The 21,411-nt window shown below is 44.3% G+C and overlaps 1 protein-coding gene across 1 annotated transcript; it reads right to left on the bottom strand.

Annotated features, from left to right (window-relative positions):
- Positions 1-8,236: 8,236 nt before the first annotated feature.
- On the bottom strand, positions 8,237-14,407 carry LOC148138234 (NACHT, LRR and PYD domains-containing protein 3-like). The gene is given in 7 exon segments (XM_087981899.1): positions 8,237-8,573; positions 8,736-8,793; positions 8,796-8,902; positions 9,008-9,166; positions 13,015-13,185; positions 13,549-13,635; positions 14,400-14,407. Coding segments are annotated over 7 exon segments (756 nt in total). The 3' UTR covers positions 8,237-8,407.
- Between the last annotated feature and the right edge of the window lie 7,004 nt (positions 14,408-21,411).

Raw genomic sequence — 21,411 nt, forward strand, 5'->3', positions numbered from 1 at the left:
ATTACAGTCTGGAAACAGGCCCTTCGGCCCAACAAGTCCACACCGACCCGCCGAAGCGAAACCCACCCATACCCCTACATTTACCCCTTACCTAACACTACGGGCAATTTAGTATGGCCAATTCACCTGACCCTGCACATCTTTGGACTGTGGGAGGAAACCGGAGCACCCGGAGGAAACCCACGCAGACACGGGGAGAACGTGCAAACTCCACACAGTCAGTCGCCTGAGGCGGGAATTGAACCCGGGTCTCAGGCGCTGTGAGGCAGCAGTGCTAACCACTGTGCCACCGTGCCACCCACGGTGAATTTCTGCACTGCATCTTGTAGTTAGGACACACTGCTTCTTCTGAGTGCTGGTTGAGCTTGGATTGAATGCTTGTAGATGTAGTGCCAATCAAGGGGGTTGCTTTGTCCTGGATGGTGTCAAGCTGTTGGAGTGTTGTTGGAGCTACACTCATCCAGGCAAATACGGAGTATTCCATCACACTACTGACTTGTACGTTGTAGATAGTATATAGACTTTGGCGTCTCAGGAGGTAAGTATCCCTAGTCTCTGACCTGCTCTTGGAACAACTGCATTTACGTGATGAGCCCAGTTGAGTTTCTGATAACCCCATGGATGTTGACAGTGGGGTATTTAGTGATGGTACTAACGTTGAATGTCAAGGGGCAGTGGTTAAATTGTCTCTTATTGGTGATGGTCATTCTCTGGCATTTGTGTTGTGTGACTTTTACTTGCACTTGGCAGACCAAGCCTAGATATTACCTAAATTTTGTTGCATCTGAGCACAGAGCTGATGAGTTGTGAATAGTGCTGACCACTGTGCAATCATGGGTGCACATCCCTACCTCTAATTTTTATGACAGAAAGAAGATCATTGATAAAGCAGCTGAAAATTCTTGCGCCTAGGACACTACTCTGAGAGACTCCTGGAGAGATGCGCTGGAGTTGAGATGATTGATCCTCTACCACCACAACCTTTATTTCAGGTCTGCCTCTAACCAGTGGATTGTTTGCACCCTAATAACCATTCATTCCAGTTTTTCTCGTGCTCCTTGATGCTTAGTCTCTGTGTTATAGGACTCTATATGCCCAAAATCTAGAGTCCAATACTTTGTGATCATTCGTGAGACAATCATTTGATATCCCATAAAAGGTTGTCCATGTTCAAGTCATCTCGCTGCATCTCTGATGAGCTCAGTTGAAAATGGGGAACGATCTGCTTTTATCCATGCAACCTTGCTTCTGGTGGAATATTTTGTTATGACAAATTATATCATGTTTCTTCCTGGAGGCCAGTCCATCTCTCAGCACTGGATCTGCTGAAATGTTAATTGCCCTAGAAAGTGTCCATTCAGCTCGTTAAACCTGTGCTGACATTAAGGAGGATCGTGGCTGATCTGTGCTTTCATGTCATCCGCAAGTCGTGGTTGCAGGATCAGAAAAAAATCTCTTCTCGAATGGAAAGCTCCCAGTTTGAGGCTTGACTATTCTTATAAATGAGATTTCATCATAAGTTTCAATGGAGTAGCCAAAGCGATTATCCTCCAACTACTTATCATTAGACCTCTTGTACTACCGTGTTGCTGGTAGGGATATATTTCATTAATTCGAAACCACAGTCACAAACCCTACACTCACCCCTCTTTCATAATCAACCTCCAGTAGTCCAGCCCGTGAGACATCGTCATCCTGATCCTGATGAAGGGCTTTTGTCAGAAGTCAACTCTCCTGCTTTTTGAATGCCGTCTGCCCTGCTGCGTTTTTCCAGCACCACACTGTCAACTCATCCCTCTAATTCTCTCCATTGGGACAGTCACAGACATTCATGCTCCTGTCATTGACAGCTGTGCGTCATATCCTCAAATCCTAATCTTCCTCACAGCATCCATCTCTTTGTCCATCCCCCTTTTTTGTAAAGATTAGAGTGGCAGAGTGCCTGCAGGGCTCTGCCTCTATTCCTGATGAAGGATTTTTGCCCGAAACGTCGATTTTCCTGCTCCTCAGATGCTACCTGAACTGCTGTGCTTTTCCAGAACCACTCTAATCTAGAATCTGGTTTCCAGCATCTGCAGTCCTTGATTTTACCCTTTTTTTAAAGTGCCACCTTCAAACCACACAGTTTGACGAAAGTAGGTAGTCCTGTTACTTTTTCGCTGTTCATGTGATCCAGTCTAATTGTGATTCAGTCATCTCATGTGAAGCTTGTCAGAAAGCTAAATTCTAACAAATGGTTGGATCTCAGGTGTTTTTCTGTGAATCCATATAGTTTTCTACATGTCCCTCAGTTAGACTATGCAAAAAGCACAGTGCACAGTTCTGGTTTTCATATCTTGCCATCAGACCACACTGGGGCCACTGTTCACAGTTCAAGTCATCATATCTCTGAGGTACAGAATATTAAGGGCATTGTGCTCACTTCTGGTCACCATATCCCTCAGTTAGACCATACCCACAGCACGATGCACAGGGTCTCTATACCCCTTGGATCGTCCACATTTGGAGCACTGTTGCAGTCTCCATATCCCTAGTTTTGACTACACTTCGAGCAGTGTATGCAATTCCACGTTCCACTCAGTTACTGAAGTGCTGTGCACAGTTCTACTCTCTGTTTCCCTCAGTCAGATCACACCTGGAGCACTTTGTCGAAAATGTGGTGCTGGAAAATCATCGCAGGTCAGGCAGCATCCGATGAGCAGACAAATTGACATTTCAGGCATAAGCCCTTCACCAGCCCCGAAACATCAATTTTCCTACTTCTCAGATGTTCGCTGACCTGCTGTACTTTTCCAGAACCACAATCTTGACTCTGACTCCAGCAGCTGCAGTTCTCACTTTCTCCTACCTGGAGTACTGTGCACAGCTCTACTCTCTGTATCCCTCAATTAGACCACACTTGGAGTACGTGCACAGTTCTGGCCTCTGTACTCTTTGGCTAGAGCGCATTATACCACCCACCATACTCAATGGACCCATTTTTGTCCATGTTATTTGCCTGGAACACAGGCTAAACCTTGCTTCCCTCCTGTCTGACAGCTTTGGACAAGTGGATTGGACAGGAGTGAATCATCCCAGGTGAAAATTCAGCACCTTGCTCAACATCACTGTCTGCCCTCACGATCTGTGTCAACTTGAATTATGAGAGTCCGAAGGGCATACCTGTATGCTAGTTTTCTGTGTCTCATGATCCCTCTATACCATAGTACCCTAAAGGCCCCCTCTCCCATTTAGATAATAGGTTGCCTATCCATATTTCCGACCAAAATGCAAACGCTAAAAGCCATCTGCCACATTTTGGCCCACTCTCCTCACCTATGCGTATACATTTGTACGGTTCTTATTTTATCATTACAAGTTACCATCCCGCCTACTTTAGAGTCATCTGGAAACTAGGTAATAGAGCTATCTATCCCTGTAATCACGTCGTTAATGTAGACAGAAAACAGCTTGAACTCAAGGACTGAATCCTCTGGCATCCCTCTAGTTACTTCTTGCCATGTAGGAAAAACAAGTATTTATCCTGACTCTCGGTCTTCTGTCCATCAGTCAGTCGCCTATTCAAGCTAATAAATTCCCCCTAATCTCATACGATGCAAAACTTGTGATTTAACCTTTTGTACAGCACGTTATCAAAGGCCTTCCAGAAGTCCCGATATATTACATCTACAGAATCCCCATCACCCATTTTGCTTGTTACATCTTTAGAGAATCCAGCATACTACTGTGAAAAACAATCACTGACACATTCAGTGAACTCTCCCTCCAGGCTACCCTCGTCAATTTGATTATTCCAATCTGTTGCATGTTAAAATCACCCATCATTATTGAAGTCCTTTTTATCGAAGGACTATAATACTTCTTGGTTTACTCTGTGCCCCACTGCAGAACTACTGTTTGGGACGCATAGATTGATTTTACCAAGTAATTCTTCCCTTTGCTATTTCTTCTTTGTATCCAGAGAGATTTCACATCTTAATCTCTTGTGCGATGTCATTTCTCATTACGGCATTGACCCCTTCCTTCACCAGCTGGGCCACACTATTTCCTTTTCCTTTCAGTCTATATTTCCGAAATGCTAAGCACCTTTGAATATACAATTCTCCGATCTGTAACCATATTTATTGCCTGCCCCAATACAGTGTGGTCCATATACTGTGATTATCAGTGACGTATTCTGCTTAGGATAAGTAGGAGGCAATTAACTCAGTGTGGCATGAATAGGCTGATATGATGGGCCTATCGGGGCAGGTTCATTTGGTAGATTTTGAGAAAGAGGTAGAAGCAGGCTGTCTGGGTTTTGGAGACTGCTAGGATAGAGGCAGTGGTGGGAGTGGGGTGGGGTGGAGATCTCTATAAGTAATTAGCTCAGTGACTCTGCTGGCAACAAAGGCTTGATGTTCAGATGTTTGTCAGCTGTTTTGTTAACAATGTTAGGTTTGGACTTAAGACAGTGAAGTGCAGCGTCAGAACAGGAGAGGTTAGAGGACGTGACAGGAGCTGAGAAATTGAGATGGGCAATGACACGTTAGCAGTTTTCAATGAGGAGTTTGAGGACAGTTAGATATGCAGGGGAAGGAGTCCAAGTGGAGGGTGAATATTGGAGGCAGATGAAGTGATCAATGGAATGGGGAGGCAGAGTCAGAGCCTGCGGAACAGTTCAACATCATTATGAGCCCAAAATTCATAATGGTGAGGTGAGTGTGTGAGGGTATGAAGCTACTGGTAGCACTCTCAGCCTCAGAGGGAGGAAGGTCAGGAAGTATGGTGAACACACGGCAAGGGTTGCGGTTGGACAGAGTGGCCTCAAGGGGACAGAAAGTGATGGGAATCAAAGGGCAGGGTTCATAGGACAGATATTACTGTCCACAACTCAATGGAGCTTGCCTGTCTTGATGTTGTCAGAGAAAGTATTTTGTTGAGTCTATAGATGAAATGAAACTGGGAACCAGTGCAACTTTGGGAGAGGGTGAATCGATATTGCCTCAGAGTGGAGTTCTTACATTCTCTCATTATTGCCCATTGCCCAGATCAAGGAGCAGCACATTCGGCTATTAGATGCTCCGCCTGTCCCTCGCCACTCTTTCATGGAGTTTTAGGGAGAAGCGGGATAGGGGGTCACGCTTACCTCCCAAGGGAATCAAAATCCAGTTTCTCCAAAAGTTACATGACTTCATGTAACTAACATGTGAACATCGCAATTCCATTTCCAACATTCGAATTGTGAAAATAAAACATACCTCACAACTTCTTTGCAACGCTGCGTCATCCAAACATCCAATGCTTCTGTTTTATGCAACAAGAGTGATATTTGCATCATTCTCTTCAAACTTTTCTTACTTAATCTGTATTTCGCCATTTGTCATATATACTTTTTCACCACTATTCACCACCATCTATTTGTAAAGAATATTTCTCAAACATGAACAAATGAATCTCAATAAAATTCGGTGCATGATTGAATTCCCCCAAAAGTAATTGATTCAATTTTAGCATTGGCGTGGGTCCAGTTCCTTTACTAAGATGTGCAATCATCGGGGAAATTGAATAAATTTACCTTATTTTTAAATGGCATGGATTGCTTGAAAACCTTATGTTCTCCCATCTTCAGTCACAGAGATGAAGAACTAACAAAGAAAACAGCTTTACATTAACATTTCAATCATACCTCATCAGAGAATGAATTAATTTCAGAATCATCAATTTGAATCCGCACAGGTTTTTGTGTAAATGAAGTTACACTTTTATACCAATTACTCAAACAGCCACAAGAAACATTTATTTGACTTTAAAAACTAAAAGACATGACAGAAACATTGCTGATGTACCATGATACAATTATTAACTAACAATATTACCTGGCAGGCCCCTATATTAATAGCTCATATTTAATTAGCAGTTGCATAGCACAATTAATATGATTGATTGTACAATCAATTCAGTCCATCAGCACTATTCACAAATAGCTAGAATAATAATTATTAAATTACAGTTTAAATGAGAATCTGAGAACTTCAGATTGTGGAGATTGAGGAAAAATTGTTGAAATATTTGTTTAAACTGTTTAGTCATCTGATTGTCAAATATTATTCATGATCATGTGAATTTGTTCTGGCAATTTGTTAACCATCAATTGCACATTATATTGCTTTCTGATGTGAAACTAGTCTTGTGCACACTGTGTTCTCAGATCCAGCAGCAGGAAAAACATAGGATGTGTAAACAGCCAGTGTACCATGTCTTCTCCCTTGACCCTGTTATGCCATTGCTCACTATCCCTATTTCACGTAAATTGCTTTAAAACTATTAAAATCGATCCCTGTCTTGAATGTATGCAATGACTCTGTTATATTAATGAACAAGTAAAGAGAAAATATATTTCTAAAAGTACACTTTAGTTCTTAATGTGTGACGAAAACAATTCATTATTAACTCAAGCTTAAACTGTTCCCCAATTAATCCAAATAAACAATGTGAAATAAGTGTAAATACACTAGATGACGTCATCGGTGCACTCAATGGGCTGAAAGGCCTATTCTGTTCTGGGTGACGCTCTGACTCTCAGATATTGAATGGGTGGATGGACAAGCATCTTGTTTGTAGAAAACCTGTGGGTAGTTAATATAGGCAAAAAAGAATGTCTGCGGGTCAAAGTCCAAGCAGAAACAGGTAGAATTGCTCTCAGTTTCTTTTGCCTTGGGTTTTGGTGATCGCATGACCTTGTACATGAATGGAAAGTGTGGTGCTGATATGGTAAAGCACAGCAGTGTAAGCAGCATCTGAGGAGCAGGAGAATCAAGGTTTCAGGCAAAAGCCTGATGAAGGGCTTATGCCCAAAATGTCATTATGCCCACAATCTCGACTCTGCATCCTCATTCCTCACTTTCTCCTAATCGCATGTGAGTGCATTGATTCTCAATTTGGTAGCTGGATCATTAAGACCTCAATTTTGATTGGGACTAGAAAACGTCTTTCTTTATCATTGCATTGGTTATGATAATTTACCACATTAGTGTCCAGGGACATGCAGGCTATATGGGTTAGCTATGGGAAATGCTAAGCTATTGCGGTAGGGCACTGGGATCAGTCTGTGTGATATGCTTTTCAGAGGGTCAGTGCAGACCTGATGGGTTGAATAGCTTCCTTCTGCACTGTTCGCATTCTATAACTCATCCTCCCTTACGCCAGTAACTGCAAAACTGAAGATTCATCTCCACAGCAAAATTAATCCTCTTCTCAGCCTAAAAATGTTGACTTCTAATTCTGATACACTCTTCCCTTCGCTTTAAAGGCACATGCCAACAAGGGCATCTTAACTGCATTTGCCCTTTTGAGGTTTCTCAGAATTTTGTTTAACTCAAAGAGAAATCACCTCATTTTCAAGCATTCCAGTCACCTCAATCTCTCCTTAGCAGAGAATCCCACTATCACATGAACAGTCTAATGAACCTTTATTGGATTCCTTATGGTATGCATATCTTTCCCTCCATAGAGAGTATTACAGGTAGCATCTCATCAAGGCTCTGTACAACTGTAGCCAGATTTAGTTTCTCCTGTTCTCCATGTTGCAATTCATCTAAGGGAGTGAGTGCGTGCTTTGTTATCAGCTAATAATAATTGATCTATACCTAGTTGCCCTTGAACGATATCACAGGATATGGTGGTGAGTTGCCTTCTTGAATCGCTGGAGTGCATTTAGTGTAGGAACACGCACAATGCTTCTTGTTTCTGATTATCTGCTCCCACCAACTCTATTATTAGTTTTTTTCTTATTCCTGTAAGATGACTAACTTGTCATTTTTGAGTTATAATTATTTCAAGCCTTTCTTTAATTCACATGTTATCACTGGGAACTAAGACAAAGACTCTTGTTTTATAAATGATGTAGAGATGCTGGTGTTGGACTGGGGTAGACAAGGTCAGAAGTCACACAACACCAGGTTATTGGAAATCACAAGCTTTCGGAGGGTTGCTCCTTCAAGCAAGAGGGACAGACCTTCTCTGCATGCAATGGGACGTGCCCTTCCTGGAGGGAAGTTTGAATGAATTAATTATATTGTGACTTCATGCTTTATTTCTGCATTAAAATTACTCCAGCCTTTGGGGTGTCGTTTAATTCAGTCTCATCGCTTATTATCTGAATTCAGAATTGAATCTTTAAGAAGAAAAGTACCCTGCAACCAGGCTGAAGGTGATGCCTCGACCTCGCCTGTATTCCTGTAATTATTGGTGGCAATGTCCCAGAAGGGCCGGGTCACCAGATGGCAGACACTATGTCTGGTACAGCACATTCTACAGAACTCTGAGCGGCGGAGGAAAGTAAGAGGTTGGATGTGGTGATTCCTTCTCCTCCCTTCAGCACCTCCAAAAATGAGTGCTGTTTGCATGTGTTGCTGTCACACTTGCTTCAAGGCCAGACAGGTAGGGCAAACTGAGTGGATTGGTTGGAAATAATCACGCAGTGAGCAGCGAAGGTTATAAATTGAACTGTTCTGATCGTCACACACAGTCGGGATCCCTTCAGTGTCTCCAGTTGTCCTCTTCCGTTTGGACTGAACATATTGCTCTTCAGCCTGGAACAGATTAAACAGGAAATAAACCAATAAACAAGAGGGAGACTGCAGTTAAACACTGAACAATAAACACAGAGCAATGTTCAGTAGAAACCTAACAGAAAGCCATTTATATGTTCTTTATTCTGTAGTAAAATAACGCTGGACAACACTAAAACTCACTGGGTATGCTTCAGATTCCTGCAGGTGTGGACTAGGCCCTGAAGAGTGGGAACAGACGGTCGGTGAAGGAGTTTGAATTCAAGATCAGTAGTGTTAGTGATTGGTTCGTACTGAGAGCTGAGGAGAGATCCTCTGTACAAGAATCTGTGATGCCATTCATTTCAAGGCTAGGGATTAGAGAGGAAAACAATCATGAGAGTATTACAATGTTTATTAGCCCAATTCCTGACAGTCATGATAACAGCCAGTTATTATAAACACAGCTACACAACTTCAGGTTCTTTATTTTACAATTCGGGTTGCTCAGAGCAACAGACAGCAGCTTCACCCCAGAACCCTGTGGGTTATTATATCCCATTAGTGATTGGTTTGTAATGAGAGTAAAGGCGAGATCCTCTGTGCACGAGTATGTGAGAACATTACTGTCCAACCTGAGGATCAGAGATTGAAAGATAATGGGAATCCGGGGAAATCCAATGCTTTAATGACAATAACAATACAGTCTAAGATATTCAGGAAGCACAATTTCCACCCATCCAGAAGGAGAAATATTTTCAGTGCTGAAAATCTGAAATACAAATAGAATATGTTGGCAATAATCAGCGGGTCTGATAGCATCGAAAAAAGAGCAAAGAGGAGACTTCACTTCTCTTTCCAATGAACTTTCCTAAGCACTGGGAGAAAGCAGACAATGGCCATATTGTAAGTAAGAAGATAGGGGATACAACAATGAAGACCAGAATAGAGTTCTGATAGAATCCATTTTCTGCGTTCTGTTCTGCTGTGAGACGCTGCAGCTGTGGAGATTGTACAACTGAGAATACAGGATGTTCCAACAAGCTGTGCCAGTGTTGCAATTGTTTTCCACACTAATCCATTCTGATCACTGACTTTATTTTCAGAATAACTTCAGATTGCATTTAAAAGGATTCACTGCCAAATCATGCGATTTATTGCAGTTCAGAGCAGCCAGTAATTGGTTTGCACTAAGAGTGTATAACGCGGTGACCATCTGGCCTTGAAGATCAGAGAGAGAAATAATAGGAATTGGAGTAAATCCTTGGCAGTTGTTTTAACATTAAATTGACTGTGATGAGAACAGAACATAGAACATAAAACATAGAACAGTACAGCACAGGACAGGCCCTTCAGCCCTCGATGTTGCGCCAACCTGTGAACTGTTCTTACCTCGTCCCCCTACAACTATTCCAAAATCATCCATGTGCTTATCCAAGGATTGTTTAAATCTCTCTTATGTGGCTGAGTTAACTACATTGGCAGGTAAGGCATTCCACGCCCTTACCACTCTCTGAGTAAAGAACCTGACATCTGTCTTAAATCTATCACCCCTCACTTTGTAGTTAAGCCCCCTCGTACAAGCTGACGTCATCATCCTAGGAAACAGACTTTCACTGTCTACCCTATCTAATTCTCCGATCATTTTGTATGACTGTATCAAATCCCTTCTTAGCCTTCTTCTTTCCAATGAGAACAGATCCAAGTCTCTCAGCCTTTCCTCATAAGACCTTCCCACCAGACCAGGCAACATCTTGGTAAATCTCCTCTGCACCTTTTCCAATGCTTCCACATCCTTCCCGAAATATGGCGACCAGAACAGTACATAATATTCCAAGTGTGGCCACATTAGCATTTTGTATAGTTGCAGCATGATATTGCGGCTCTGGAACTCAATCTCTCTACCAATGAAACCCAACACACCATATGCCTTCTTAATAGCACTATCAACCTGGGTGGCAACTTTCAGGGATCTATATACATGGACTCCAAGATCCCTCTGCATATCCACACCATACAGTATTCTGCCTTCCAGTTATTCTTCCCAAAGTGCATCACCTCAAATTTAGCTGCATAGAACTCCATTTGCCATCTCTCAGACCAATTCTGCAGTTTATGCTAGTCCCCCTGCAACCTGTAACATTCTTCAAAACCGTCCACTACTCCACCGACTTTAGTGTCATCTGCAAATTTACTAATCCATCAAACTATGCCAGCATCTAAGTCATTGATAAAAATGACAAACAGCAGTGGTCCCAAAACAGACCCTTGTGGCACACCACTAGTAACCGGAGACCAGGCTGAATATTTCCCATCAACTACCCACTCACTGCCTGCATTTTCTCCAACAGCCTACGATGTGGAACCTTATCAAAGGCTTTACTGAAGTCCCTGTACACCACGTCAATTGCCCTACTGTCATCCACATGCTTGGTCACCTTCTCAAAAAACTCAATGAGGTTTGTGAGACATGATCTGATGAAACCAGCTTGGCTACCTGAAATCAAATTGTTGCTTGATAGATGCTTATAAATCTTCTCTCTTTTAATCCTTTCCAAAACCTTTCTTACAACAGAAGTAAGGCTCACTGGTATATAATTACCTGGGTCATCTCTACTGCCCTTCTTGAACACTTGCAATCCTCCAGTCCTCTGGTACTAAACCTGTAGACAATGACGACTCAAATATCAAAGCCAAAGGCTCTGCTATCTCCTCCCTAGCTTCCCAGAGAACCCTCGGATAAATCCCATCCGGCCCAGGGATGTCTACTTTCACTCCTTCTAGAATTGATAACACCTGCTCGTAACTAACCTTGATCCTTTCTAGTCTAATATCTTGTACCTCATTCTTCTCCTCTACAATATTCTCCTTTTCCTGAGTGAAAACCGATGAGAAATGTTCATTTAGCACCTCTCTGATCTCCACAGGGTCCACACTCAACTTCCCACTTCTGTCTTTGACTGACCCTATTCCTCATCTTTTTATTCCTCGCATACCTATAGAAAGCTTTAGGGTTCTCCTTTATTCTATTTGCTAAAGATTGCTCGTGTCCTCTCTGTGCACTTCTTAACTCTCTCTTCAAATCCTTTCTAGGTGATCTGTAACTCTCAGTCACCTCATCTGAACCATTTTGCCTCATCAGCACAAATGCTCCTGCTTAACAAAAAATGCAATTTCTGTCGGAAACCACGGTTCCCTTACCTTATCATTTCCTCCCTGCCTGATAGGGACATACCTATCAAGGAAATGCAATAACTGTTCCTTAAACCAGCTCCACATTGTCTGTATCCCCCGCATTTTGCTACCACATTCTCTGCATTCTAATTCTTGCCTAATCGTATAATAACTGCCCTTGGCCCATTGATAACTCTTGATCTGTGGCATGTATCTATCCCTTTCCATCGCTAAATTAAACGTAACTGAATTATGGTCACTCTCTTCAAAGTGCTCACCTACAACTAAATCATTACCAAGCACCAGATCCAGTGTGGCCTCCCCTCTTGTCGGCCCTTCAACATACTGTGTCAGGAAACTCTCCTGTACACATTGGACAAAAACTGATCTATCCGACGTACCAGAGTTATACCATTTCCAGTCAATGTTGGGCAAGTTAAAGTCCCCCATAATGACCACTTTGTTCCTTTCACTCCTACCCAGAATAATTTTGCTAATCCTCTCTTCCACCTCCCTGGAACTCTGTGAAGGCCTGTAAAAAAAAAACTCCAAGCAGTGTGACCTCACCTCTCCTGTTTCTAACCTCAGTCCACACTACCTCAGTAGATGAGTCCTCATCAAAAATTCTTTCAGCCACCATACTATCCTTGACTAACAAGGCCACACCTCCCCCTCTTTTACCACCTTGCCTATTCTTAATTAAAGATCTAAAGCCTGGAACCTGCAACATCCATTCCTCACCCTGATCTATCCATGTCTCTGAAATGGCCACAACATCGAAGTCCCAGTTACGTATCCATGCTGCAAGCTCTACTTATTTCCGATACAAAGTAGACACACTTCAAACTAGCTTGCTCTCTGCCAGCACATTCCTGTGACCGGAAATCCTGTCCCTGTCCTCCCTACTCTCTTCCTCCTGTGCACTGCAACCACATTGCAAGTTCCCGTCCTCCTGCTGAGCTAGTTTAAATCTGAATAGCACCAGCAAATTTCACACCCACGATATTAGTACCCCTCTGGTTCAATTGAAGACCATCCTGTTTGGACAGGGCACACCTTACCCAGAATGAACCCCAATTATCCATGTGCCTGAAATCCTTCCTTCTGCACCATCCTTGCAGCCACGTGTTCAGCTGATATCTCTGCCTATTCCTTGCCTCGCTAACACATGGCATGGGTAACAAACCAGACATAACAACTGTGCAGTAATCAATGTGCAGTATTGATTTGATAACACTGCTCTAAATAAGGATATATAATTTCAGACATCCAAATATTGCAACACCAGCTAACAGAGCCTGGTACTCACCTCAGTGTCTGTATTTTGCAGTCCGGATTCTTCAGAGCTACAGACAATAGTTTCACTCCAGCATCTCCCAGCTCATTATGGCCCAGATTCAGAAGTGTTAGTGACTGGTTCACCGTTAGAGCAGCAGCAAGATCTTCAGCACAAGAAGTGGTGAGATCATTATAGTCCAGTCTGGAGAACAGAAAGAAAGTGAAGGAGAAGAATGATGGAAATGTAGACAAAATATAGCAGGACTGACCTTAGACATGGACCCAGGTTGCAGAATAGGAAGTGGCACGTCAATCAGCTGTGACCTGGATCAACTTTAATAAATGTTAACATCGGATGTTCCAATAACCAGGAACAAATGTATTCTTGTCTGTTTTGTGTCACATCTAATTGCGCTCTCTATCCAACTTGTCTGTCTATATTTTAATGTAAATGCCAAAATTGAAATGCAAAACAAGGAATTCTGTTTTTAATAATCTGAAACTAATAATAACCAGATACATTGTCAGACATGCAGTTGATATAAGTAGAAATACTGATACTAACTTCAGTTCCTGTATTTTACAGTCTGGATTCCTCAAGGCTGCACACAATATTTTCACTCTTGAATCTTGGAGCTTATTGAAAGTCAATCTAAATGGAGAACAAAAACACTTTAGAACACCTGGGGTTTTCTGGAAAATAAAAACTGAGAAACCCACCAGTGATGGAATATGGATTGAAGTCTTGATTTTGTTTTGTCGGGTAATGCTATTATTTGGCTTTGAGACCTTGGGTTCACTACCAGCGGCGGTGAGACTGCAGACGCATCTAGTGAAATGTGCATTTCTTGACACTCCCGTGGTAGCTATCCACTATCTCTTCACCAGAGCATTGCCCTACTTTACACAATGTTCATTCTGTTCTGTTACAAAATTGGATTGTCCCCGTTCGCCTGGTTTAAATAAAGGAGAGGTGTCACCTACGTTATGCTCCATTAAACAAGCTCAGCATTTACTGCAGGCACAACTACTGCCACATATCAGTCAGTACTGACTCTTACACTTGCAAGACGTTTATCCAGGTGCAGCTCTTGTTAGACCGCATGACAGCTCTGGAGCTGCAGATGGACTCACTGTGGAGCATCTGCGACATTGAGGAGGTCATAACTAGCACGTTTAGTAAATTGGTCACACAACAGATTTAGGATTGCTGACAGAGATGGTGAATGGGTGATCAACCGGCAGAGAAAACGTAGGAAGTCAGTACAGGTGTCCCCTGCTGTCATCTCCCTCCAAAACAGGTATACCATTTTGGATATTGTTGGGGGAGATGGCTCAACAGGGGAGGGAAGCAGTTGCCAGGATCATGGCAACGTGGCGGGCACTGCTGTTCAGAAAGGCGGGAAAAAGACTCACAGGACCATAGTCTTTAGGGATTCTATTGTAAGGGGAGTAAATAGGTGGTTCTGTGGGTATGTTACCTCCCAGGTGCTCGAGTCAGGGATGTCACTGATCGGCTGCAGAACATTCTGAAAGGGAAGGGTGAACAGCCAGTTGTCATGGTACACATTGACACCAATGACACAAGTAAACAAAATGAGATGAGCTTCTGAAAGCAGAATTCAGGGAGCTAGGAGAGAAGTTAAAGAGGAAGACCTCAAAGGTAGTGATCTCCGGATTGCTACCAGTGCTACGTACTAGCCAGGGTAGAAATGAAAGAATAGGCAGGATGAATATGTGGCTTGAGGGATGGTGTAGGAGGGAGGGGTTCAGATTTGTGGGACATTGGGACCAGTTCTGGGAAAGGTGGGACTATTACAAATCGGACGGTCTACACCTGAACCAGATGGGAGCTAATGTCTTTTGGGGAGCTAATATCTTTGGGAGAGCTTTTGCTACTTCTGTTGGGGTGGTTTTAAACTAAAGTCACAGGGGGCTGGGAACCAGAAAAGAAGACTACTAGACAGTGAGGTGGAAGCTGGAGACTGGAAGGATCACAAAGTTAGCATTACCAAAGAGAAGAGGAGGCAGAGAGCAGATGAACGCAAAAGAACTGGCAGCCTTAAATGCATATACTTTAATGCAAGGAATATAGTGGATAAGGCAGATGAACTTAGGGCTTTGATTGGTACCTGGGAGTATAACATTATTGTGATCATAGAGACATGGTTGAAGGAAGAGCACGATTGGCAACTAAATGTTCCAGGATGCAGATGTTTCAGAAAGGACAGGGTGGGAAGTAAAATGGGGGGAGGAGTTGCATTGCTGGTCAGGGATGATATCATGGCTTTGATAAGGAGGACACTATGGAGGGCTTGAGCAGTGAGGCGCTAGAGGTGGAGCTGAGAAATAAGAAGAGTGCAGTTACATTGGTGGGGCTGTATTAAAGGCCTCCTAATTGTGAGCGTGAGGTCAAAGACCAAATAGGTAAACAGATTATGGAAAGATGTAGAGCCAACAGAGTGGTGGTGATGGGAGATTTTAATTTTCCCAACATTGACAGGGATATACTTAGTGTCAGAGGTCTGGATGGAGCAGAATTTGTAAGGAGAGGCCAGGAACGTTTTCTAGAGCAGTATGTCAATAGCCCGACAAGGGAAGTGGCCATATTGGACCTGGTGTTGGGGAATGAGCCAGGCCAATGGTAGAAGTTGCAATGGAAGATTTCTTTGTGAATATTGACCACAATTCTGCAAGTTTTTGAATACTCATAGACAAAGATGAGAGTGGTCCTAAGGGATGAGTACTAAACTGGGCCAAGGCCAATTATATCAAAATTAGGCAGGAGCTGGGAAATGTGGATTGGACACAGCTATTTGAAGGAAAGTCCGTATTTGATATTTGGGAGGCTTTCAAAGATAGGTTAAAGACTGTGCAGGATGGGCAAGTCCCTTTGAAAACAAGGGGTAGGAAAGACAAGATTTGTGAATTGTGGATGACAGGAGAAATTGTGCAACTAGCCAAGAGGAAAAGGGAAGCATATATAAGATCCAGTCAGCTAAGAATACAACGGGCCTTGGAGGAATATTGGGAGAGTAGGACCAATCTTAAACCAGGAATCAAGGGGACTAAAAGGGATCATGAAAAAACTTTAGCGAGCAGAATTAAAGAGAATCCTAAGGTCTTTTATTCTTACATTAGAAGCAAGAGAGTAACCAAAGAAAGGGTTGGTCCACTAAAGGATAAGGAAGGAAGGTTGTGTGTGGAACCTGAGAAAATGGGTGAAATTCTCAGTGATTACTTTGCATCAGTGTTCACTGAGCAAAGGGAGGTAAGGAATGCTGAGATTAGAGATAGGAGTTTATTTACTCTGGATCACATTGACATAAGGAGGGAAGATGTGTTGGGATGTGCAGCGAGCCAGGCAGCATCAGGAGGGTGAGACAGGCAGGAGGCTGGGAGAATACAGCGAGCCAGGCAGCATCAGGAAGGTGAGACAGGCAGGAGGCTGGGAGAATAAAGCAAGCCAGGCAGCATCAGGAGGGTGAGACAAGCAGGAGGCTGGGAGAATAAAGCAAGCCAGGCAGCTTCAGGAGGGAGAGACAGGCAGGAGGCTGGGAGAATACAGCGAACTAGGCAGCATCAGGAGGGTGAGACAGGCAGGAGGCTGGGGGAATACAGCGAGCCAGGCAAAATCAGGAGGGAGAGACAAGCAGGAGGCTGGGAGAACACAGCGAGCTAGGCAGCATCAGGAGGGTGAGACAGACAGGAGGCAGGGAGAACACAGCGAGCCAGGCAGCATCAGGAGGGTGAGAGAGACAGGAGGCTGGGGGAACACAGCAAGCCAGGCAGCATCAGGAGGGTGAGCAGACAGGAAGCTGGTGGAACACAGTGAGTCAGGTAGCATCAGGAGGGTGGGACAGACAGGAGGCTGGGAAAATACAGCGAGCCAGGCAGCATCAGGAGGGTGAGACAAGCAGGAGGCTGGGAAAATACAGCGAGCCAGGCAGCATCAGGAGGGTGAGACAGGCAGGAGGCTGGGAGAACACAAAAGGCCAGGCAGCATCAGGAGGGTGAGACAGATAGGAGGCTGGGGGAACACAGCAAGCCAGGCAGCATCAGGAGGGTGAGACAGACAGGAAGATGGAGGAACACAGTGAGTCAGGTAGCATCAGGAGGGTGGGACAGACAGGAGGCTGGAAAAATACAGCGAGCCAGGCAGCATCAGGAGGGTGAGACAAGCAGGAGGCTGGGAAAATACAGCGAGCCAGGCAGCATCAGGAGGGTGAGACAGGTAGGAGGCTGGGAGAACACAAAAGGCCAGGCAGCATCAGGAGGGTGAGACAGAAAGGAAGCTAGAGGAACACAGTGAGTCAGGTAGCATCAGGAGGGTGGGACAGACAGGAGGCTGGGAAAATACAGCGAGCCAGGCAGCATCAGTAGAGTGGGTCAGGCAGAAGGCTGGAGGAACACAGTAATCCAGGCAGCATCAGGACAGTGAGACAGACAGGATGCTGGAGGAACACAGCAAGCCAGGCAACAACAGGAGGGTGAGACAGTCAAAAGGCAGGGAGAACACAGCAAGCCAGGCAGCATCAGGACGGTGAGACAGACAGGAAGCTGGGGGAACACGGTGAGCTAAGCAGCATCAAAAGGGTGAGACAGGCAGGAGGCTGGAGGAACACAACGAGCCAGGCAGCATCAGGAGGGTGAGACAAGTAGGGGGCAGGGAGAATACAGCGAGCAGGGCAGCATCAGGAGGGTGAGACAAGTAGGGGGTTGGGAGAATACAGCGAGCCAGGCAGCATCAGGAGGGTGAGACAGACAAGAGGCTGGAGGAAAACAGCGAGCCTGGCAGCATCAGGAGAGTGAGACAGTCAGAAGGCAGGGAGAACAGAGCAAGCCAGGCAGTATCAGGACGGTGAGACAGATAGGAGGCAAGGAGAACAGCGAGCCAAACAGCACCAGGAAGGTTAGACAGGCTACAGGATGAGATAGGCAGGAGCCTGGAGAGCAGAGCGAGACAGGCAGGAGCAGGGAGAGCACAGCGAGCCATGCAGCCTCAGGCGGGTGAGACAGGCAGGAGGCTGGAGGAGGACAGCAAGCCAGACAGCATCAGGAGAGTGAGACATAAAAATTTCAGGGAGTACCCTTCTTCAGGACTGTGGGCGGGTATAAGTGAAGCTGCAGATAAAGGGGTTGTAAATAGGCGACCACAGGTAAAATGTTCAACCTGGTTGGTCGAAGGGAGGAATGAATCTGGTACAGCACTTCAACCTTCGATGTTGTGCTAGTCTTTTATCCTACTCTAAGACAAACTAACCTATATAACCTCCATTTTACTATAATCCATGTGCCTAGTGAAAAGTCCCTAATGTATCTGATTCTACTACCATCACTGGCAATGCATTCCATGCACCTACCACTCTCTGTAAAGAACCTACCTCTGACACCTCCGCTAAACCTTACTCCAATCACCTTAAAATTATGCCCCCTTGTGATAGACATTTCTGCCCTGGAAAAAATTCTCTGGCTATCCACTCCATCTATGCCTCTCATCATCTTTAAAAATCACACCACACCAAGTAATGGTCCAAAAGGTTTATTTGGACACACTAGCTTTTGAAGCGCTGCTTCTTCCTCAGGCAGTTGTGGAGAAGGACCATAAACACAGAATTTATCGCAAAAGGTTACTGTGTAGATCTTTAGTTTGTTTAATATATTTCAGCCGCATGACACTTTAAGCTTTTGTTATAAATTCTGTGTCTTATGCTCCTGCTTCACAACTGCCTGATGAAGAAGTAGCGCTTTGAAAGCTAGTGTCTCCAGATAAACTTGTTGGACTATAACCTGGTGTTGTGTGATTTTTAAATTTGTCCACCCCAATTGAACACTGGCTCCTCCAAATCATGACTCTTATTATCTTGTACACCTCTATCAAGTCAATTGATTAAGCCAAGCACTAAGAAAAGCTCACCTTGCCTCGTAATCTGGTAAAATGAGTGACAGAGAACTCCCAAATTCCATTATTTAGAGAAAATAATGTCAATTTATTTTTAACTCTTAAAAGTGAACAATAAATGACAATTATTCACAACTCTAAACCCCCTTTCTCTTAACTGCTTATTACTTGCCTCCAGTTCTATAACCATATGCTGTTCCAATAAGACACTTGTTAAAATTACATCAATTTCAAACGCACACAGCCGTTGATGTCTTCTGTGTCTTTCTTCTTCCAGTTGAGATCTCCGTGGGTTATCTTCTTCCTTTTTACTGCTGTTATGTTTCATATGGAAAGGTATCTTTGATAGAGAGTGATTCTAATTTCTTGGGTCAGTCTTGATGCCAGTTGCACTCTCTCCAATTTTCAAAACGTTTGCATTTTTATATCCCCAATATAGGATCGTCTCATTGGTTTGATGTTAGCAAAATAATAAATTCAAGCTCAATTGGGTTTTGGTATCCTGGGGCATAATGTAAATGTTGTTTGTTAAGTTCAAATTATTGTCAAAATAGTAACCAAACCTCAGGTATCCTTTTCATAGCCAAATGTTACATATTTTCAATTTTCCAGTACACTGTGAGACTGCCATCAAGTCATATACACAGGTTCTTATAATCTCTCAGTTCAGAACAGTATTCACACTCTGTCCTAAAGGCACAGTACACAACTTCAACTTCATAATATTTCTTCGCTCCAGTGCTAGAAGCCCTAGCTCTCTCAACCTTTCTTCCGAAGACATGCCCTCCAATTTTGCTTGTATTATTTAGACACAGTTTTTGTTTAAACAGTTAGCTTTAGAGGGATGGCAGTGAAGGCAGTGCAATGTTCCTCCTGCAACATGTATGAGGTGAGGGATGCCATCGACGTCCCTGCCGATTACACTTGCAGGAAGTGCACCCATCTCCAGCTCCTCCAAGACCGTGTTAGGGAACTGGAACTGGAGTTGGATGAACTTCGGATCATTCGGGAGGCAGAGGGGGTCATACATCAGAGTTATAGGGAAGTAGTAACTCCAAAGATGGCAGATAGATGGGTTACAGTGAGGGGGACTGGGAGGAAGCAGCCAGTGCAGGGACCTCCTGCGGCCATTCCCCTCAAGAACAAGTATACTGTTTTGGATACTTGTGGGGGGGATGACTTACCAGGGGTAAGTAACGGGGCTCAGGTCTCTGGCACGGAGCCTGTCCCCGTTACTCAGAAGGGAAGGGTGAAGAAGAGCAGAGCAGTCGTAATTGGGGACTCGATAGTTCGTGGCACAGATAGGCGGTTTTGTGGGAACGAGAGAGACTCACGTTTGGTATGTTGCCTCCCAGGTGCAAGGGTACGTGATGTCTCTGATCGTGTTTTCCGGGCCCTGGAGGGGGAGGGGGAGCAACCCGAAGTCGTGGTCCACATTGGCACCAACGACATAGGTAGGAGGAGTGCTGAGGATGTTAGACAGGCTTTCAGGGAGCTAGGTTGGAAGCTTGGAGTTAGAACAAACAGAGTTGTTGTCTCTGGTTTGTTACCCGTGCCACGTGATAGAGATTCGAGGAATAGGGAGAGAGAACAATTAAATGCGTGGCTTCAGGGATGGTGCAGGAGGGAGGGGTTCCAGTTTTTGGATAACTGGGGTTCTTTCTGGGGATGGTGGGACCTCTATAAACAGGATGGTCTACACCTGAACCTGAGGGGAACCAGTATCCTTGGGGGGAGGTTTGCTAGTGCTCTTGGGGGGGGGGTTTAAACTAACTCGGCAGGGGCATGGGAACCCAGATTGTAGCTTCAGGGTGCAGGGCCTGGAGTGTAGGGAGGTGAGGAACATGGCATCAATTTCCAAGGAGGGTGCCTGTAAACAGGGAAGTGGCTTGAAGTGTGTATACTTCAATGCAAGAAGTATACGAAATAAGGTAGGTGAACTTGCAGCGTTGGTTGGTACCTGGGACTTCGATGTTGTGGCTATTACGGAGACATGGCTAGAACAGGGACAGGATTGGCTGTTGCAGGTTCCGGGATTTAAATGTTTTAGTAGGTTTAGAGGTGGGGGTAAAAGAGGGGGAGGTGTGGCATTGCTTGTCAAAGATAGTATTACAGCGGTGGAAAGGACGATGGATGAGGACTTGCCATCTGAGGTAGTTTGGGCTGAGGTTAGGAATAGGAAAGGTGAGGTCACCCTGTTAGGAGTCTTTTACAGGCCTCCGAATAGTCCTAGAATCATTGAAGAAAGGATTGGGAAGGTGATTCAGGAGATGAGTGACAGTAATAGGGTGGTTGTTATGGGGGACTTTAACTTTCCTGATATTGATTGGGAAAGCTATAGCTCAAGTTCGTTAGATGGGTCAGTGTTTGTTCAATGTGTGCAGGAGAGTTTCCTGACACAATATGTAGACAGGCCAACAAGAGGTGAGGCCATACTGGATTTGGTTCTGGGTAACGAACCAGGCCAGGTGTTAGAATTAGAGGTAGGTGAGCACTTTGGGGATAGTGACCATAATTCGGTGATTT

Source organism: Chiloscyllium plagiosum, unplaced genomic scaffold (genome assembly GCF_037043375.1).
Source record: "Chiloscyllium plagiosum isolate Xiang-an unplaced genomic scaffold, Cpla_swu_hap1 HiC_scaffold_41, whole genome shotgun sequence".
NCBI classification, from domain to species: Eukaryota; Metazoa; Chordata; class Chondrichthyes; order Orectolobiformes; family Hemiscylliidae; genus Chiloscyllium; species Chiloscyllium plagiosum.